The sequence below is a fragment of the Podarcis bocagei genome (genome assembly GCF_964188305.1).
Source record: "Podarcis bocagei genome assembly, chromosome: 18".
Lineage (NCBI taxonomy): Eukaryota > Metazoa > Chordata > Lepidosauria > Squamata > Lacertidae > Podarcis > Podarcis bocagei.
The window spans coordinates 65,947-84,943 of NC_138144.1; the positions used below are offsets into that span (position 1 = coordinate 65,947).

The 18,997-nt window shown below is 50.0% G+C and overlaps 1 protein-coding gene across 1 annotated transcript; it reads right to left on the bottom strand.

Moving 5' to 3' along the window:
* Positions 1-3,445: 3,445 nt before the first annotated feature.
* Positions 3,446-18,313, bottom strand: PGPEP1 (pyroglutamyl-peptidase I). The gene is made up of 5 exons (XM_081178087.1): positions 18,192-18,313; positions 12,672-12,724; positions 7,882-7,998; positions 6,479-6,711; positions 3,446-5,114 (listed from the first exon to the last, which is right to left on the bottom strand). Exons 1-5 carry the CDS (start codon positions 18,223-18,225, stop codon positions 4,922-4,924), a joined length of 630 nt encoding a protein of 209 aa, XP_081034213.1. The 5' UTR covers positions 18,226-18,313; the 3' UTR covers positions 3,446-4,921.
* Between the last annotated feature and the right edge of the window lie 684 nt (positions 18,314-18,997).

Below are 18,997 nucleotides of genomic sequence, written 5' to 3' on the forward strand. Positions count from 1 at the left end.
GCTTTTTTATAAATGTTTGCGCAAGGTGTTTTTCTTTTAAAAATGAATTTAGAAACAAATCTCATTTTTGCATGGCATTTTTGTTTTTGTCTTTTAAAAATGAATTGATTTTAATTGTGTTTCCCCCCCCAAAAAACACATTTTTTGCGTTTTTCTTTCTTCTGCCTCCCCTGTCAAAAGCGGGGAGGGGGACGGGGCCTGGGTTACTTGGACCCAACTTGGGACCCCTCCTGGGAGGGGTTGCTCGAGAGGAGGGAAGGCGAGGCTCCTGAGCAGGTGCAGAGTTCGCTTCTCTGGGCCAAAGTTCCCTCTCCAAGCGAGGATGGCATGTGACGCAGCACCACCTGGTGGTGATAAAATGCAGCGCAGCCTGACTCCAGCCTCAATTTAAAAGGGGAAAAAGAAAATACATTTGCCCCCGAGTGTGGGGAACAAGTCCTGCAAGAAGAATGCGCAGAAATGGTTGGCATCGTTCCCGAGGGATGCACCTGCTGGCCCTGTTTGCAGAAGCGCAGGGGGGGGGCGGGCTTCGGTGGGCCTCCCCCCCCCCCAGGTGACATTGCACCATCAATATTTTGGGGGGGGAGGCTGAGGGGGATGTGAAAAACACAAAGAGGAGAGTCTCCTTCCCAGCCACCCGTGATTCTCGTCCCCTTGCACTCCACGAATGGTGTGGCCAGCCTCCCAGGGCTGCTCCCAGGCATATATTACGTAGCAGCGGGCAAACATGTCTGAATCAAGTCTCTGTCCCTCTCAACTTCTCGTTTCTCCACCCTTCAGCTCCGCTCGCCACATCCCAGCATCACGTTTGCTATTGTTTTATTACAGTATTTTAAGTGTCCACACACACACAAATGCAACAGTGCTTCAGCACAGATTTCTCCTAAATATACTGTACATGTTTTCGTATGGAGATTTAGGATAAATCCACTCTAAAAGGCTGGCAAATTTTCTGAATGGGCTTAATAATAATAATATATTTGTACCCTGCCCATCTGGCTGTTTCCCCATTAATTTTCATATGCATTCCAGAGTTTTCGCAAACAATTTTCCTCTATTTATTTTTATATCATAGAATCAGAGTTGGAAGGGATCAATCAAGTCCAACCCTCTGCAGTACAATAGGAATGCAACTGGTTCCTGAATGTCTTGGGAGACAAACAAATCGGCTCCTGAACGATCAAAAACCGGATGTGATTGTTCTGGTTTTTGAACGTTTTTTGGAAGCCGAACACCCAGTGCGGCTTCCTGCAGCCAGTCAGAAGCCGTGCCTTGGTTTTCGAACCATTTTAGGAGGCAAACAGACCCCTGGAACGTATTAAGTTCAGGAACCAAGGTTCCACTGTATTATTATCACTGGTATGTTCTTTTCACCAATATATGCATTTTCGCACATGCTTTTCCAGCAGTAGACACATTTTTCAGGTTGGAGAACTGAAGAATTATCAGAAGCTTTTTTATTTCCGTTCAAACGGGGATACTTTATGAGTCTGCAAACTTAACAGGGCAAGAGAGAGAAGGTGAAAAGGGGAAAATAATAACACAAACACACACATTTAATTCTGTAACGGCTTAAATAAAAATGACTTTTAATGCAACTTTAAAAACAAATCAGCACCCAAGTGAAGGTTCTTCGGAGAAACAGTGGTGCCCCCTCCCTCTCCCTCCCCCCCTCCACCCCAAATCAAATTATTTGTGAAAACTGTAAGATTATAAAATAAATTACATATTCTAGCTAGCAATGTAAAAGTGAGGCGGGGGCAGTGTGGAGCTTTTGTGGGATTCCTGAGATGGAAAAACAGAAGCAACTTCATAAAAACAGAGGAAGGCGTCTGTAGAAGTCAGGCTCAGCGCTTCTGACTGACAGGCAGCCGTTCTCCAGGGCTTGCGAAAGGGAGACATTCCCAGCACTGCATTTTGGATCCTCAGCTCTCAGCCAGAACAGGAAGGGGTGTAGCTGCTGTTCGGCTTAATTTTTATTGTTGTTTTGTTAATAGTGCTTTACAGAAAATAGTTGTTTTACTGACGATTGGTAATTATTCTATGTGATTTACGCTGTCGTCGTGATGTTCTAGTCTTGTTTGCAAGTCACTTTGTGACTTGCGCAAGTGAAAAGCGGCCCAGAAATGGAGGAACAGAATGAAATGGCGGGACTTTCAGGAGCGAGAGCTTTTTCCCTTACAAGAAATGCCCTCTGCAAAATTGCCAGCTGGAATATGCTATGAAACCGATCAAAACCCATTGCACGTGTCTTGTTTTACTGCAAAAGTCCACCAGAAATACTTAAACCTCATGCTTGAAAGCAAGATTAAATGACACCGACTTCTCCAGGGTTTCCTTTCTACTGAACAATCGTAGGCATATTTCACTAAAGGAGACGGGTTGATCGATTGACTGGCGATGATGGGAGGTGGGATTCCTGAATATCTGGCACTCTCAAGGTTGAAGGGGGCGATTTAGGGCACTGGAAAAAGGGAGACAGATGGCGGATTGGAAATTCTCTGGGAAACCCAGAGCCCACAGGACTAAAATGGGCAGACACAGGAAAAAGCACACTGCGCAGGCCAGAGAGGAGGAGGACTTCACTGTTTGTGGGAGGACAGTCATAAACTGCTAGATTAGACCCAGCACCGTCCTCACGATGAGAACGCAGCTGCCGCCTTCTGCTCTTGCTCTCCACTGTCCGAAGGGAAGCTGGCTCTGCCTATGGAGGTTCCACAAGGAAACTAAGAAGAGCACGCCGGATCAGGCCCACCCAGCCTCCTCTCTCCAGGAGAGCCCAAAAGTAGGACCCAAGTGGCAACAGCGCGCTCCCAAATTTGTGGCTCAGGGGAAGCCAGGAAGAAGCTCCATGGCGGATCCCTGGGTCCATCGAGCTCAGTTCTACACTGACTGGCAGGATTTCAGGAAGATGGGAATTCCCAGCTCTGCCCGGAGAAGCCAGGGCTTGAAACTGGCCCAGTCTTCTCTCATTGAGCTACAATCTGGACCCTGAGGGGGCTACTTTGAAGGCCTGTAAGGCATGGATGTTCAAATATTTCTCAATGTCCGATTTCTGACCCATCACCAAACTTTCTGGTCATACCATGTAGACTGGAGAGTTGGACAGGCAGCTGTCAGGGGCAATAGTGACGAGGGGAGATGGACTCCAACGACATTTGGCCGGCCACAGATCGCGCCCCCCACCCAGATCCCTGTACTAAACAAAGACGGGAGCCATTGTAGACTCTACGGGCTCAGAGTCAAGACACTTCAGATATACAAGGATCTTCACACTCCAGAAAGCCGCCCCCACCTCTTGTCCCATTTGCGAGGCCAGAAAGCGGCTCCGTGGCTCTCGCTCGCCAAGACAATTCCACTGGGCTAAGCAGGCGGGCGCTTGGGGAACTCTCACTGAGAGTTACTAGAGAAAGCAGAACCAATTAAAGATTTTAAGAGATTCAAATAGCAATCAACTTTTCTTTTACAAAAAGAGAGAAAAGGGAGGGGGGAAGAGAAGGATCCACATATTTCCACTTGAACAGATTCCTCCTTCTCCTTTTAAGCCAAGACATTAGTCATTTAGCTCTATTTTGACAGGAGAGTCTGACACCCAACTCCATTCGGGATTTTTAAACACTCGGGTTCGTCTCCTTTTAAGTCTGCAACGCCCCGTGACTTTTTTAGAGCGAAGTTGGCACGCTGGTTTTGAAAACGAGACTCTTTGAGCTCTCTGTTGAGCGTGGCGCCCTCATCCTGCCATGTTCAAAAGAGGAAAAATACAATTTTTTTCCTGCAATACTTGTAAGGGCAGCTCTCCTTTGCCAGAATCCAGAATGTTTTCCAGACAGGGGCCGTTGGATCTTCTGCTCCAACCACAGAGAAACTGCTCTGCCAGGCAAGAAAAGGAGTCTGGGCGAGTCTCAGGGGTGTCTCCCCCTCCATCTTCATTGTCGTCCCCCCAAAAAAAAATCTTCTTAGGAAGTGTCATCAAGGAGGCGGCGCCATTCCAGTTTTACTCCAGAGGCCCCTCCCAGGACACAGCAAAAAAAGTTCAGAAAAGGGATCTAGTACCACGCTGAGATTCTAAGGTACAAAGTGGTGTTTGGGGGGGGGGTCTGAGCAGCATCTAGCTTTCGAGGCACTGGAAAAGAGGGCTCAGGGGGGCGTGGGGGGGGGGAGAAGGCAGCCCCCAGTTCCTGGAGCAAGACCCAGCCGAAGAGAAGGTGTGCGCTTCGGATCCAGAGGTATATAGTTGCCAGGTTTGAAAAAGGCAGTAATGCAGAGGTCCGTTCGTTCTTTAAAAATAATAATAATGGGAGGGGACCCCAAGAGTCATCTGCTCCAACAACCCCCCCCAAAAAAAACTAGGTCAGAGCAAAGGAGGCCTCTTTCCACCCCACCCCCTTTCCTGCCCTAAAGAGGGCATCAGAGGTGTTTGGGGGGCTGGCAGAGTGGAAAGCTCTGACCCCCTTGACGAGGGGTTAGAAAATTCCCGCGGGCAGGAGTACGTTCTGCTGCCCTCTGCTTTAAGCTACAACGTTTTTGTATGCACCCTTTTTGAAAAACCCAAGTCAAGACAGGAGGCAAAAAATTTCATACAAATTGGGGCTTGGATTCTTGGATATTGCAGGAGGCATAAGCCGCCCCCCCCCTTCCGAAATCCTAGACACACAATTTAAAAAAAACCCTTTGACTCCTCCGCGGCAATCCAAAAATAAAAACTGCTCCAGTTGTGTCTGGAAAGGGGGGACCTGGAGAATTGAAAGAGGGTGCAAAATCGTTTCTTGGGGAGTTATCGTTGATCACCGGACACAGAGAGGGCCCTGCGGCTCAAAATCAGGAAGGAAAACCCGCCCCCCCGCCCCCAAGGTACTGTGAGAAAAGTTTCTTTTCCAGAAGTGCAACAGCGAGGGAGCAGGCGGGACGCGGGGCTCGTGCCTCAGTGCTCGTTGTGGCAATTGATGTTGCTGTCTGAGTGTTTCAAGTCGCTGAGCATCGCCGCGATGATGGCCTGCAGAGCTCGCCCCAGCTGCTCGGCGCTGTAGGGCCTCCCCAGCGGGGGAACGTGGATGAAGGCCGAGCGGCCGTGGCTGTGGTACAGCGAGGTGTAGTAGGTGAAGTCGCAGAGGTACCTGCAAGGAGGAGAAGCAGCCGGGGATTAGAACTCGGAGCCGAACGGCAGAAGGTGGCTCTCTGCAGGGACGGCCTTCTCGCTTCGCTAGCATTAATTTGATTTACAGTGGTCCCTTGGTTCTCAAACTTAATCCGTCCCAGAAGTCCGTTCCAAAACCAAGGTGCGCTTTCCCATAGGAAGACATGCAAAACGGATTAATCCGTTCCAGACTTTTAAAAACAACCCCTAAAATAGCCATTTAACATGAATTTTACTATCTAGCGAAACCATTGATCCTTTAAATGAAAGCAATGAACAATGTACTGCAGTCTCAAAACGGACGTGTGGCACTCAAAGCGGAGCACGTTCAGCTTCCAAAAAAAGTTCACAAACCGGAACACAGTTGTCCAGGTTTGCAGTGTACTGCCCTCTATTCAGAGAGCCAGCATTAAGAACTCATGGTAGTAAAAACACAACCAAAAGCATAATAAAGTAATCATAATAATAGTCCCGTTTCCCCACCCCCCAGCTTTAATAGGCAATAGATTATTTCAGGGGTAAAGAGGACTGGTTTTGCCCAAGGACATGCAATGATGGCACCAGGTGAGCTGGGGAGAGCATCCCACAGACGGGGAGCCACTGCAGAAAAGGCCCTGTTCTCGTGTTGCCGCCCTCTGGACCTCTCGGGGAGTGGGGGGCATGGGTAAGGTAAGGTCAAGGACCCCTGGGCGGTTAAGTCCAGTCCAAGGCAGCTATGGGGTTGCGGCACTCGTCTCTCTTTCAGGCTGAGGGAGCCGGCCTTTGTCCACAGACGGCTTTCCGGGTCATGTGGCCAGCAGGAGTAAACCGCTTCTGGCGCAATGGGACACCGGGGCGGAAACCAGAGTGCACGGAAACGCCATTTACCTTCCCACCGCTGTGGTACCTATTTATTTACTTGCACTGGCATGCTTTTGAACTGCTAGGCTGGCAGGAGCAGGGACTGAGCAATGGCAGCTCACCCCGTTGCGGGGATTTGAACTGCTGACCTTCCAATCAGCAAGCCCAAGAGGCTCCGTGGTTGAGACCCCAGCGCCACCTGCGTCCCTGGATGACAAACGCAGGGTCATCATCCGTTCGCATGGGGAGAGGCGCTCCGTGAGACATTGAGGTCCTGATCTGCTCTAGCCTTTGCTAAACTGATTTTAATTGTTCAACTGCGGAACTCCCTGCCGCAACAGAGGAACAGAGAGACCTGCTTTTGAAGGGTTCAGACCCTTTCCTCCGCCTAGTTCTGTACCGCCTGCACTGAGGGGCAGAGGCTCTCCAGGGTGTGGGGCTCAGCCTTACCACTGAGCTGGGGGGGCTTCCTTCTGTCGCCAGCCGGGATTCTGCCCCGCCTACCTGCCGGCATCCTTCGATATCGTCACGGCGACGTCCAGCCCCAGGGTGGAGACCCTCTTGCAGACGGCCTCCATGTCGATGGCGGAGTCGATGCACTCAGGGCCCCCCTCGACGCAACACTGGGAGCCCGGGCAGAAGCGGCAGTTGTCCAGGCCGCGGTAGCCGATGTTGTGGCCGCACTTTTCCAGCGTCACCGTGGTGGCCATGCCCGACAGGCCCACGTGCACCACCAGCTGCAAGGGGAAGAGGAGCTGCCTTGTGCCCACCGCCCGCCTCTCCGGGTCGGGCGTGGAATATCCCTCCCTCCCCGCCACCTCCGGAAACCCCTGGAGAACTGCTGCCAGGAAAAGGGGGTGGCTTTCATAGAGCAAATGTTTTCTTTTACGTAACTGGCAGGCAGAAAACTGGGTGTCCTTTTTATTTTTCTTCTCTCTTTATTTTTGGTTTTCCTTCCCTTTGGTGTTTTCCCTCCCTCCCTCTCTCTCTCTCTCTTTCTCGCTTTGGGTTTTTATTTAGATTACTTTCTTTTACCTTATTGTATTATGAAAGAGAACTGCTGACAGGTCTGAGCTAGATGGACCAAAGGTATGACCCCGCTTAAGTAGACAGCGTCCTATATTCTTATTTAAATGGGTGCTGTGTTATGAATTACGGAATTGTAGAGCCCAGCAACCCCCTGCAATGCTGGAATCTCGGCTTAAGCACCCAGGACACTTCATGAAAACGGGAAATGGTTCCAACACCTTCCGGAAGGGTTTGGAGAGATGTCCTGTCAGGACCCCAGGAGAGTCACTGCTGCCAGCCAGTGTGGGCACAATAGTCTGTCTCCCGCTTGGACTACTGCCATGCGCTCTATGTGGGGCTCCCTTGGAAGGTGACCCGGAAACTGCAACTAATCCAGAATGCGGCAGCCGGACTGGTGACTGGGAGTGGAGACCATAGAACACCGGTCCTGAAAGACCTACATTGGCACAATTCAAAGGGTTGGTGCTGACTTTGAAAGCCCTAAATGGCCTCCGCCCAGTATACCCGGACACCTGGGTCCATCCCCTGAGGGCCTTCTGGCGGTTCCCTCCCTGCGAGAAGCAAGGTTACAGGGAAACAGGCAGAGGACCTTCTCGGTAGTGGCTCCCACCCTGTGAACGCCCTCCCTTCAGATGTCAGGGAGATAAACAACTACCTGACATTTAGAAGACATCTGAAGGCAGATTCCCTGTTTAGGGAAGTTTTCAATGTTTTAATGTGTTTTTAATCTCTTGTTGGAAGCCGCCCAGAGTGGCCTGGGGTATAAATAATAAATGATGATGATGATGATGATGACTCGATGTAAGGCAGCTTCCTGTGGGCACCCAGCTGTTGTGTCGTCGCCCCCCCCCCCGCCCCCCGGCCATTCACTCACTCACATGCGGGCTGTGCTTCTTCCACAAGGCAGGGATGAGCCGCTCCACAGCCTGGTATTCCACCGGGATTTCGCTGACGTGGAGGTCGACGTCGTCTCCGAGGCCCAACTTCTCCAGCTCCTGGAAAGGAGAACAACGTGTGGGGGGGGGGGGAGATTTTTAAGCAGAGAGAAAGACAAACTCACAAGAGGGACAGGGCTTGTTTGCCGAGGACTCACTATTGGGAAGAAGGGGCACGGCTTAAAGAGGGTCCCAAGTGCCAAGTGGAGAGATGAATTGGGGAGGGGGCCACCTCAAGAATGCCCTCCCCTGCCTGAAGATCAACACAGTCCTCTCCCAAACACATTTGGAGGCTGGGACTTGAAGCCGAACACCAGAAAATTCAGGGCAGGCAAGTCGGACAGGACTAAAGCACTAAACAACAACAACAAAAGGCAAAGGACTTATTTGTGCAGCAGTTAAACTATGGAACTCCCTGCTGCAGGAGGCAGGACGGCCACCAAGCTATTTGGCTCTGAGAGAGGGCCAGCCCAGTCCATGGAGGAGGAGGGGGTCACCGACGGCCCCAATGCTCCCATGGAGGCAGCAAGGCTGCAGAATCCCAGGTGCTGGGAACCACGGGAGAGGGACGTGCTCTTCTGCAAAATCCTGCTTGCAAACTTCCCGTTGGAGATTGTGGTCGGCCATGGAGAGGACAGGATTACGGAACAGATTTCTGTTTAGACAAGTCTTCCCAGATGCTCAGAAAGCTGGTGGGACGTTTGATCTGTTCCTAGCCTCAGATAACTTTTTTGGAAAGCTTTACTAAGGGATAATTATATCATTTCAGCATTTTCATGAACCGCTTTGGTGTGCGTTTTACAAGCGGGAAATGAATTTCGTGAAATTAAATAAACTGGATCTTTGGGGGGGGGGTCTCTGTTTTAAACACCAGCGCATCTGGGGTGCTTAGAGTTCAAGCAAGAACCCACAACCCCCTTCCCCCCCCCTTTCTCTGTCTCTCTCCTTGAGGTTTTGAACACTTGGCTTCCTCTCCTGTGTACTTTACTAACTCCTTGCTGAAAGATATACTGGGTTTGGCTTGCTGTTGTTTTTTTCTTCAAAATCTGGAAGGGACAACACTTGTATTTTATTTCGCATTTCTATTTTATTTTTTAAAACCACGCGTGGATTATTAAAAGGGGGGGGAGAGAGAAAGAGGCCACATTCCCCGCCACCAAACATTCTTCCCCGCTGCCTTGGGCGTACCTGACAAATGCAGAAAGGGGGAAACCACGTGTGTGACCGATTCCCTGACCTCTCCACAATGGGCCGCTTTGTGCCAATCTAATATCCTTATCTGGTCTGTCTAGACGTCCTGACAGTGATTGTCTCGGAGGGATGGGGAGACTCGCTGCTCTGACCTCCCTCCTCCGAGGGATTTGGAAAATGGGGGGAGCGGGAGCCCCCCAACAACTTCACAGTCCGCAGGATACACCTGGGCCCCCGGCAACCTGCTGGACCACAGGCCAACTTTTTAAATAAAAGAAAAAGAAACGGCCCGGCGTGTCCCTGCAAAAAAGAGCAGATTCGGCTTGGGAAAGTGAAAGCCTTTGGGAATTTTGCAAACGGCGAGCTGTGCGCCTTCGCTCTGCAAAGATGCAAAAATCCCCCTTCAATGGGGTAAAAGAGCCTGGAGGAGCGAGCAGGCTCTGGGCGCTTTCTAATAATTCCGTCAGCGCTGGCAGGGTTGTAAGAAGTCTTGCAATGTTCAAGATTGACGCCTTTTTACACTTATTTAAAATTGAGAGCAGCAGAAATGGAAAAAAGGGAAAACGGAGGGTGTGCAATTGCTATGATATAAAGATGAGTTTTGAAAGCCAGGAGGCGGGAAGTCCATAAGCTCATATGAGCAAAAAGTAGGGTGAACAATAAGACTGTGTTTTAATATTAAAAAACGGAAATGCAATAGAAATGTTATATATAATAATCATAATACTGTCAAGGCAGGGCAGGGGGGGCTTTGCAGATCTCCCCAAGATCCATTGAGCACTTTCGAGTTGGGACAGTTCTAGGCTGGGTTGGGGGGGGGTGAGAGACACACATTCAACCCTGGAGGGGAAGACAAAATATAAATCCCTTAAACAGGAGAAAAGGAATTGGAGGGGGGGTCTTTCTCCCCCCCCCAGTTCTCTTTTCCTTCAAAAGCTTTCGGATGCAGGACGCCCAAGACTTATTAAAGCAGGAACCTGCTTAGCGTGCTCCCCCCCCCCCGAGAGCTGGGGGAGGATTTACAAAGATTGTTTAATTGATTTTTGTGTCTATTAAAATGCAGATCACACCGTCTGGAACTCAGAAACTCAGACACAGGTCTTTGTGTCCAGTCAGCTCCATGAAGTCCTGTCTGAGGCAGACACAAAGGTCCACTTTGCACGTGTTCAAAAGCCGCCTGGGGTGGGCTGCCTCTCTTTTTGCAGGGGCCCCTCCAGGCTGGGACGGGGGAAGAGGCAAAAGAAAACAGCGCAGGGGAAAACTTTCGGCTGAGATGGTGCTGGAGACTCAAGATGAAACCAGCCAGGGATTTTTCTCCGTGAAGGGGCCATAAACATTTAGGGATTGAGGGGGGCGTTCCATTTCTGTTTCTCATTTTCCCAGGCTTAAAAAATTAACCGCGAACAGCCCTTCCAAAAATTCATCAACATTTTACTGCCGATTCCTCCAAATTACCATGTTTTTCCGTGTATATTTTTGGGGACTCAAATTTATGAAAATGGGGGAAGATGGCCCCCTATGTATAAGACGACCCCTGTTTTTTAAAATTATTTTAGAGTAAAAAAACCCTAGTCTCATACGGAAAAGTACAGTAACATGTTTGTCTGCACCCTTTTCCCAAATCAATTTTCCCTAATGTTGCTCATTTTTTAACGCTCTTGTCTCCAAACACACATGTTTCACGGTAAACAATACCAAAGCATGCAACTTTTTCCTTCCCCTTAACACAGGGGGGAAGAACCGTGTTGCAAAATGTTTGAGAAGCGCAGCTTTCGAAGGATGGCTGCATCCGAGTTCACCTGGGGAGCAGGAACGAGGAAGGGGCGCCTTTAAATAGGAGCTGAACCAAATTTCTCTCCGATATAGACTTCAGATATACTATGGAGTTATTAAGGCTACCACAGCAGAGGGGACACCCTCGCTCTTTGCATGCACACAGACGGTGACTTTTAACATAAGCATGTAACCAAATCCACAATAAAAAAGGAGTTTCAAAATACAGACTCCTTATCTTTCCTTTTAACAAACATGTCCTCGTTTTGAAGGACACAGGAAGGAACTTGGCTACATTAGGATTGGTGTCCGCTACTGAAATATAAAACTTGTCTGAGTTTCCCCAAGTGCAAAGAAACTAGGCTGATAAAATTGAGCTCTGTATTTTAAAAAGCAGACTACGGGAGAACATGGGCTAACACCTCAACTAACACCAGAAGTCACGGCACTGAGCAGAGAAAAGAAAGTCCTCCTTTGTGCACAGTTGAACTGTGGAACTCACTCCCACTGGAGACCATTTCCTGGGGTTCAGCGGAGCCACTTTTGCAAGCTCACGCTCTCAAATGCCAATCCGCCTGTTTAGCTGGCCCAGTAGACCTGAAGGAGCGTCTCCACCCCGGACACCGGGGTCCCTCTCCCAAGGGCCTTCTGGTGGGTCCTTCACTGCGAGAACAGGGAACCAGGCAGAGGGCCTGAATCACCTTAAGAAGGCAGGCCTTGGGCTGGCGCAACTCAGGTGGGGAAGAGCAGGCGGCTCTTGATCTGGGGGGCATGGGTTCGAGCCCCACACTGGGCAAAAGGTGGATTCCTGCAAGGCTGGGGGGCATTTAACTAGATGGCCCTCTCCAATTCTATGTTTCTAAACTAAAGTCAAGATGTATTCCATTAAAGAATAATTCTAGGGTGCATGTCAAGTATGGCAAAGGCTTGATTAAGAACAACGCCCCCCAACACCATATCTTCTTTTCTTGGTTGGCCAAGTGTGATCTCCCACCCCTTATTGTTGGAGGCAAAGTTCAGGTGTCAAAACACCTTTCCCCAGGCATTCTGCACCAGAGGCCGAGAGCCAGGATCCGTCTCACCTGCAGCCCGGGGCATTGCCAAATACAAGAAGCTGGTTTTGAAGGAGGGGAGGGGGCGGAATGGGGGGGGAGGGAGAGAGAGATGTGAACACAGTCATGGCCCAGACATCTGGCTGGCTGTCCATTAGTCGGCTGCAATTGATTACGGGCTCAGAGTTTAATTTGAAAGCATTCGGAAGGGGAGGGGACTGGGATGGAGTGGAGGGGGGGGGGCACCAACTTCCCGTTCAGCAGATCAGCTGTGCCATAAATTCGGAGCCAGGCTTCCAGTCGCAATTTCGCAATTTGCCTCGCTGAGAATCTCAGTTGCTACGTGGCCCAGGGGTCGGACTCGGTGCAGAAGCCAAATGTGCTTCGTTTTGAGTGTTATACGCTTCCAATTTGAGTGCCACACTTCTGTTTTGAGTGTTACGCTGAGGTCTGTCTGTTTTTGCTATTTATTGTTTTTGCAGCTCTTTTTGTTTTGTTTTTGCGACTGTGCAGAACCCAGTTCAGGTCCTGGTTGGCTGATTGTGTGACTGCAGTACATTGTTTATTACTTTCATTTTACGGATCAATGGTCTCGTTGGATAGTAAAATTCATGTTAAATTCTTGTTTTGGGAGTTGTTTATAAAAGTCTGGAATGGATTAATCCATTTTGCATGACTTTCCACGGGACAAAGACCTTGAGAACTCGCGCCATTTACCTGAACCGCGATCCAGCTGGCATTGACCGAATGCTCCCCGAACGGGCCAAACCCTGGAACGACACAAGCAGAGGTTTCACCAACGTGGCTCTGGGCTCGCTGGCTGGTCTGAGCGTCCCCAAGCAAGGCGGACTCCCCCCTCCCACCACCCTGTCCCATTGCCATCCTCAGAACAACCCTGCCAGGGAGGCTTGGCCGAGTACCTGGCCACCTCACAGCTGGGTGGGGATTTGAACTCGGGTCTCCCCCAGGTCCAAGACCACACTGGCTACATTCCAGCACGGCTGGCAGCCTGGATCTGGGGGCTCCAAATCTTTGACGGCTCCAACTCCCCCCATCCTGACCGCCAAGCCGTGATGGCTGCTGGAATGTGGAGTCCAGCAACATGGGCAGAGCCACAGCTTGTCTCCCCCAACCATGCGCTGCCCCCCCCCATCTCTCACCCATAACTTCATCCTCCAAGGAGTTCAAGGCAGTGAGCAGAGTTCTCCCCAGTCCTTGGAGGGAGGACTAGACTGAGAGAGAAGACAGCGACTGGTCCAAGGGGACCCAGGGATGGGGGTATTTGAACCCTGGTCTCCTGAGCCCTAGTGCGACACCCTAACCACTAAACCACACTAAAATTCTCCATCCTATGCAGGTCTACTCTGAAGTAAGTTCCACTGGATTGTTTTTGATACTGTTGACCTCGATATTCTCCTGGGACACACCACTTTGGGAATACATTTCCTGCCACCTCCCCAGCCCCCCCCCAAAAAAACAAAACAAAAATACCCCCTCAAAACTGATTCAGAGAGATTTCCATTCCCCCCTCCCTCGTGCAAGTGATGGGGACACAAACACTGATATTTGTACCAGCAGAAGCACCTTTGTCCTGAAAGAGAGAGAAAATGCAACTTCTACGTGCTCTGGAGTGTCTTTGCCAAAACAAGAACAGTTTTAAGCAGGGAGTTCTGGTCAGCTGCTGATGACGCCCAGGCTGCAGGTTTGGTCCCCGTCTGGGACAGCTGCCTATTCCTGGACTGCAGGGGATCCCTTTCCAGCTCAGCTCTATGATTCTCTGAGTCAAAGTGTGGGTCCTGCCACACCAAGGGATTCACTTCTTACAAGAGGGGAGAGACTTCATCAGGCAAGGCCTTCTTCCCCCTGCTTGCCCACCCTCCAGTCTCTGCTTCTCAATTTGTATTGTATTATTTTATGCACCGTGGCTTGCCATTGTTTTATTGATTGTAGTTTAGAAATTGTTTATTGTAATTGTTAAGAGTGAATTCATGTTTACTTTTTCTATGCCGATATTATGATTCTATACAATTCTAATGATTGCTGAATGTTACTTTCTTGATGTAGGTTGCTTATTTTAAAGTTATGTTTTATTCTCACTTTTTTGTATTGCATTAGATTGTTATAAGGCATCGGGGGCCGGATCTGGCCCAATCACCTTCTCAATCCGGCCTGCGGAGGGTCCAGGAATCAGCGTGTTTTTACATGAGTAGAATGTGTCCTTTTATTTAAAATGCATCTCTGGGTTATTTGTGGAGCATAGGAATTTGTTCACCCCCCCAAAAAAAAAAAGTCCGGCCCCCCACAAGGTTTGAGGGACAGTGGACTGGCCCCCTGCTGAAAAGGTTTGCTGACCCCCGGTGTACATTCTGTGTTTCTTCAGCTTGTAAACCATCTTGAGTATTGCAAGATAGAAAGACGGCATACAAATTAAAAGTGATGATGATGAGTTGCAAAAGCAAGTCTTTGCCAACTCAGCAGATCAAAGAGATCAAGGCAACAAGCTGGTCCTAAGCGGCGATGGACTTTTAGATGCAGTATTAAAATTAACACCCATGCGGAGGTGTTCCTGCAAACAGGCACCTGTCAGCAACTATGCTGCAGCATTCTGCACTAACTGCAGATTCTGGATCAAACCCTCACAGAGACTGCACTGCAGTCATCGAACACGGAAGTCGGCAACTGCTGTGGTCAAGCTCTGCCAGCCCAGGCATGAGTGTACCAGTTGCCAATCAAATCCACGCACAAGAATGCAAACACACACCTGCACTGTGGCTTCACAAGAACCCTCTAAGGTAGGACAGGCAGGCAGAAACCGGCTTTCTCAGCGAACCTCTTACCCCCCGATGGAATCTGAGCTCAAGTCAATGGGGTCTGAAGTCCAGCGCTCTTTCCTCCCGACCAGATTTTTTTACTTAGTAAACATTTCCTTTGACAAAGCTGCGTTACGTAAGAATTGGCCCAAGACGCAAAGGTTACACCAGCATTCTGCTAAGAATGCCCCTTTGGCTCAGTAATGAGTAACTTTAGTTAACTAGCAACCCATAATTGTAATTACTGAATGAGAACGTCTTGGATTCTGCACCCCAGCTAATGGTTAAGTCGCCCAGGTCAGATTTTTCCTTACTGTACTGGAGGAGCTTGCTGACATGACAATAATTTTTTATTACAAGCACAAAGTATTGGTACCTGATCGTCTGGAGGACTGTTTCTACTCACCATAGGCAAGCTGCTATTTGCAAGGCTGGTAAAACCGCACAGATAGGGCAGTAAGCTTCTGTTGACATGCATGCCTCCTTTGTGGGTGCCCATAAGTGCCAGAATTTACCAAACCCCCCGCAAAGATCTTGAGTTTAGGGGAGACCACTGTACCCATTTACAGAAAGCATTAAATTGGGGTCTGGGCACCCTTAGGACAAAGGGATGCTGGCTATGAAGGTGAGTGCCAGTTTCCTGGAGTGAGATCTCCCAATTAAATAAAAAATCCTAGATTCAGATAGGTAGCCGTGTTGGTCTGACACAGTCGAAATAAATAAAGTATAATAATTGTCCAGTAGCACCTTAGAGACCAACTATTTTGTTCTGTGTATAAGCTTTCGTGTGCATGCACTGCTTCTTCAGAAACTTTTAAGACACAAGGAAGGCAATTCATATTGGCAGTTCCAACGCAGCCTCAGACTCATAAAAAGGGACCTGCAGGAAGTTACATGGCTCCAATCTGCCTGCCTGCCCGCCATTTTTGACCCAGAACGAGGGAGAAAGACAGCCAACTTTAACCAACATTTTCCAAGTCCGGTCACCCAAAGGTCATCCTACAGACGATCAGGGAACCTAAAAACCGGATCTATTTGTTCCAAGAAAAGCATCGTCAACCTTTCCTCTCCCTTTTTCATTAAAAAAACAAGGAAGTCTGTAAATAATAACAGGCATATTTCTGAGAGCACAATTTCAGCTTCGTAATCCTACAGGTGCCGGCCTGCTACATAGCTGCAGAGTGTGTGTGTGTGTGTGTGTGTGTGTGTGTGTGTGTGTAGGGAAGACGGCCTCCCTCCCCCTCCCCCCCCCCAGACAGAGGACTCCTTTTGTGTTCCATTCTTCCTTCCACAACCAAGGAGAGAGGCCTGCCATCAGATAAGAATTCAATAGAGTGTTTCAGAGTCCTTCTGGGTGTTTGGGCTCACCAGAGGCCTCCTTGGCTAATTAGCGGGAAGCCAGCTGCTCCCAAATGCCAGATTATCTTGACAGAGAGAGCGAGAGAGCGAGCGCACTTGTGGACATGACGCCTGTGGCACTCAGTGCTCTCCTCTTGCGGCAAGAAAAGGAAGGTCTCCTCTGCAATAAAAAAAAAAAAAAATAAATCCAGTTTTACTTTCAACACGTCTGCAAGGCAGTCGTGCTCCACAGGTGTGCAAGAACAGCTTCACATGCTGGGCTGGAGATCTCAGCAATGGGGCTCCAAAGACCAGCACCTCTTTCGCTGCCAGGAGCCAAGTGGGGGCGTCTTGGGTTCGAATTCAGGCCACCCCAGCTGCTCCAGAGGGTGCTGCTCTGACTCCCATGACGGGGAAGCGCAGGTGGGAAGAATTGCGTCACTCCTCTGAGCCCCATCCCCCAGTCCAGAGGCTGTTCCCATCTCTCTGCTCCCCCCCCCCAGATCCCACCCCCTTTTGTGCCTCATTCCCCCCCAGCCTTCTCCGGCCCCTCCTCTCTCTCAGACACAACTCTGCTGTTTCGAATAACCCACTGCAGGAAAACTCCCGGGAGCAACATTTTTGGACTCCTTTCTTGCAAGTCAACTCTGCTGGCTTCCCCACCCCCAACCCGTCTCCCCCTAGGCGTGATTTCAGAGCTGGTTTTTTTTTTGGGGGGGGGGAGAATCTGGGAAATTAAGAGGAGGCTGTGCATCTAACCACTTGTCGGAGTTTGCATTTGATTCCAAGGTCTCCAGCTGCAGCTGCAGGGAAAAAGGAGTCCGCCCCCAGAAAGCGGAGAGGGGGGGAGTTGGCGAAGAACCCAGCCCCCCCCCCATCTCAGACAAGAGACACAACAGCAGACCCTGAGCCAATTTCCATGGGACTTTCCCAGGGCAAGTTAAGCTAGCCTTGAAACACAGAGCATGACAACGGGAATCTGATTTTTTTCCATCACACAAACAGAAAAACCTGACTGTTTATATGCCACCTTAAAATGGTGTCAGTAACACTGCGCCTTTATTGTTAATAAAAACAATAATTTATGAATGTTAGCCAAGCGGACACCCCCCCCTCAATAACACACAACGAAAAGAGCTTTGCTCAACCACATATGCAACACAATTCTCACACAATCGCCCTCAATTGCCCAGGGATTATTTTCACAAAAGCACAACTAGGAACCTTCCCCAAGCCACCCTTCACGCCACTTTCCCAGAAGATCTGGTTTAAAATTTCAGTAGGTAACAATTCGAATTAGGTGATGATAAATATAGTTATTGGGGGGGGGGTTAAGGAGGAGGAGCTTTGGAAAGGCTGGAAGGAGAGAAGGCATTCAGGGGAAGGGTCAAAAGAAAATGAGTAAGAGGGAAGGAGAGATTATTTCAGGGAGATGATTCAGGGGAGGGGAGTTAAAAGGGCTGGAGAAGCAGAAGAAAGAAAGGGGGATGGAAAAAAAGGAAGAGTTTAATCCTAGAGGGCTCTGTTGGGTGGGGCTGAGTGTTGCTTCTGCAGTCACATAACGGGAAATCGCAGCGTTTATTTATTATTAATTTTGAGAAGAGTTAAGTTTTAAAAAACAGGAAAGAGAGGAAGGATCTAAAGAGGGAGGGGCCAATTAATTAGCATTAATTAAACTGTTGCTTCTTCAATCACATAACGGGAAATCACAGCATTTATTTATTTATTTAGAATTTTGAGAACAGCGAAGTTAAAAAAAAACAGGAAAAAGAGAGGCAGAATCTAAAGAGGGAGGGGCCAATTATTGAGCATTAATTAAAGGAGGCAAGAGTGGATTTTTTTAATAAAAAAAGTGGAGGGGAGGAAGAGAAACAAATTGCAAGTTAGTGACAAGTCAGAACTTTCGTTTATTTGGAAGGGGGGAACCAAAGGCGGGGGGAACCAGAGGCGGGGGTCGCGGGAGGTGGGGGGGCACATTTCGAGGGGGGACAAAGTTCGGCCCTTAAATGCTTCCCCCCACCCTCAGGAATTCTGCCCCCCCCCATAAAACACCGAACCCGCCCCCTCCTCCGCCGCCCGCCGCCCTTACCCGTCACCACCACCAGCCGCCGCGGCTTCTCCATGGCTCCTGCCCGGCCGGCCTCCCTCCCTCCTGCCCGGCCAACTCGAGGCGACTGAGCCGCCAGCCAGCCAGCGCGCCCCGCCCCTCCGGGCCAGGCCCCGCCCACCGCACGTGACCGCCCCCAGGAGGAGCCTAGAGCGGCGCCCCAGCGCCCCTCTCGATGCTCTCCCCTCCAGCTTCCTCTTTCCGGCTTCACCATGGAGAGCGGAGGGCAAGAGCGCCTCCCAGCAACTCCCAAACATCTTTCCTTATTGTCATGATCTTTTCATAGCTCTGTGGCCCCTCTAGCCCCGTTCCGGCCTCTGAGACCCCTCTAGCCTTTTCCTAGCTCTGTGGCCCCTCTGCCCCTTTCCTACCTCTGAGACCCCTCTACCCTTTTCATAGCTCTGTGGCCCCTCTACCCCGTTCCTGCCTCTGAGACCCCTCTAAACTTTTCCTAGCTCTGTGGCCCCTCTACCCCGTTCCTGCCTCTGAGACCCCTCTACCCTTTTCATAGCTCTGTGGCCCCTCTAACCCCGTTCCTGCCTCTGAGACCCCTCTACCCTTTTCATAGCTCTGTGGCCCCTCTAACCCCGTTCCTGCCTCTGAGACCCCTCTACCCCGTTCCTGCCTCTGAGACCCCTCTACCCTTTTCATAGCTCTGTGGCCCCTCTAACCCCGTTCCTGCCTCTGAGACCCCTCTACCCTTTTCCTAGCTCTGTGGCCCCTCTAACCCCGTTCCTGCCTCTGAGACCCCTCTACGCTTTTCCTAGCTCTGTGGCCCCTCTAACCCC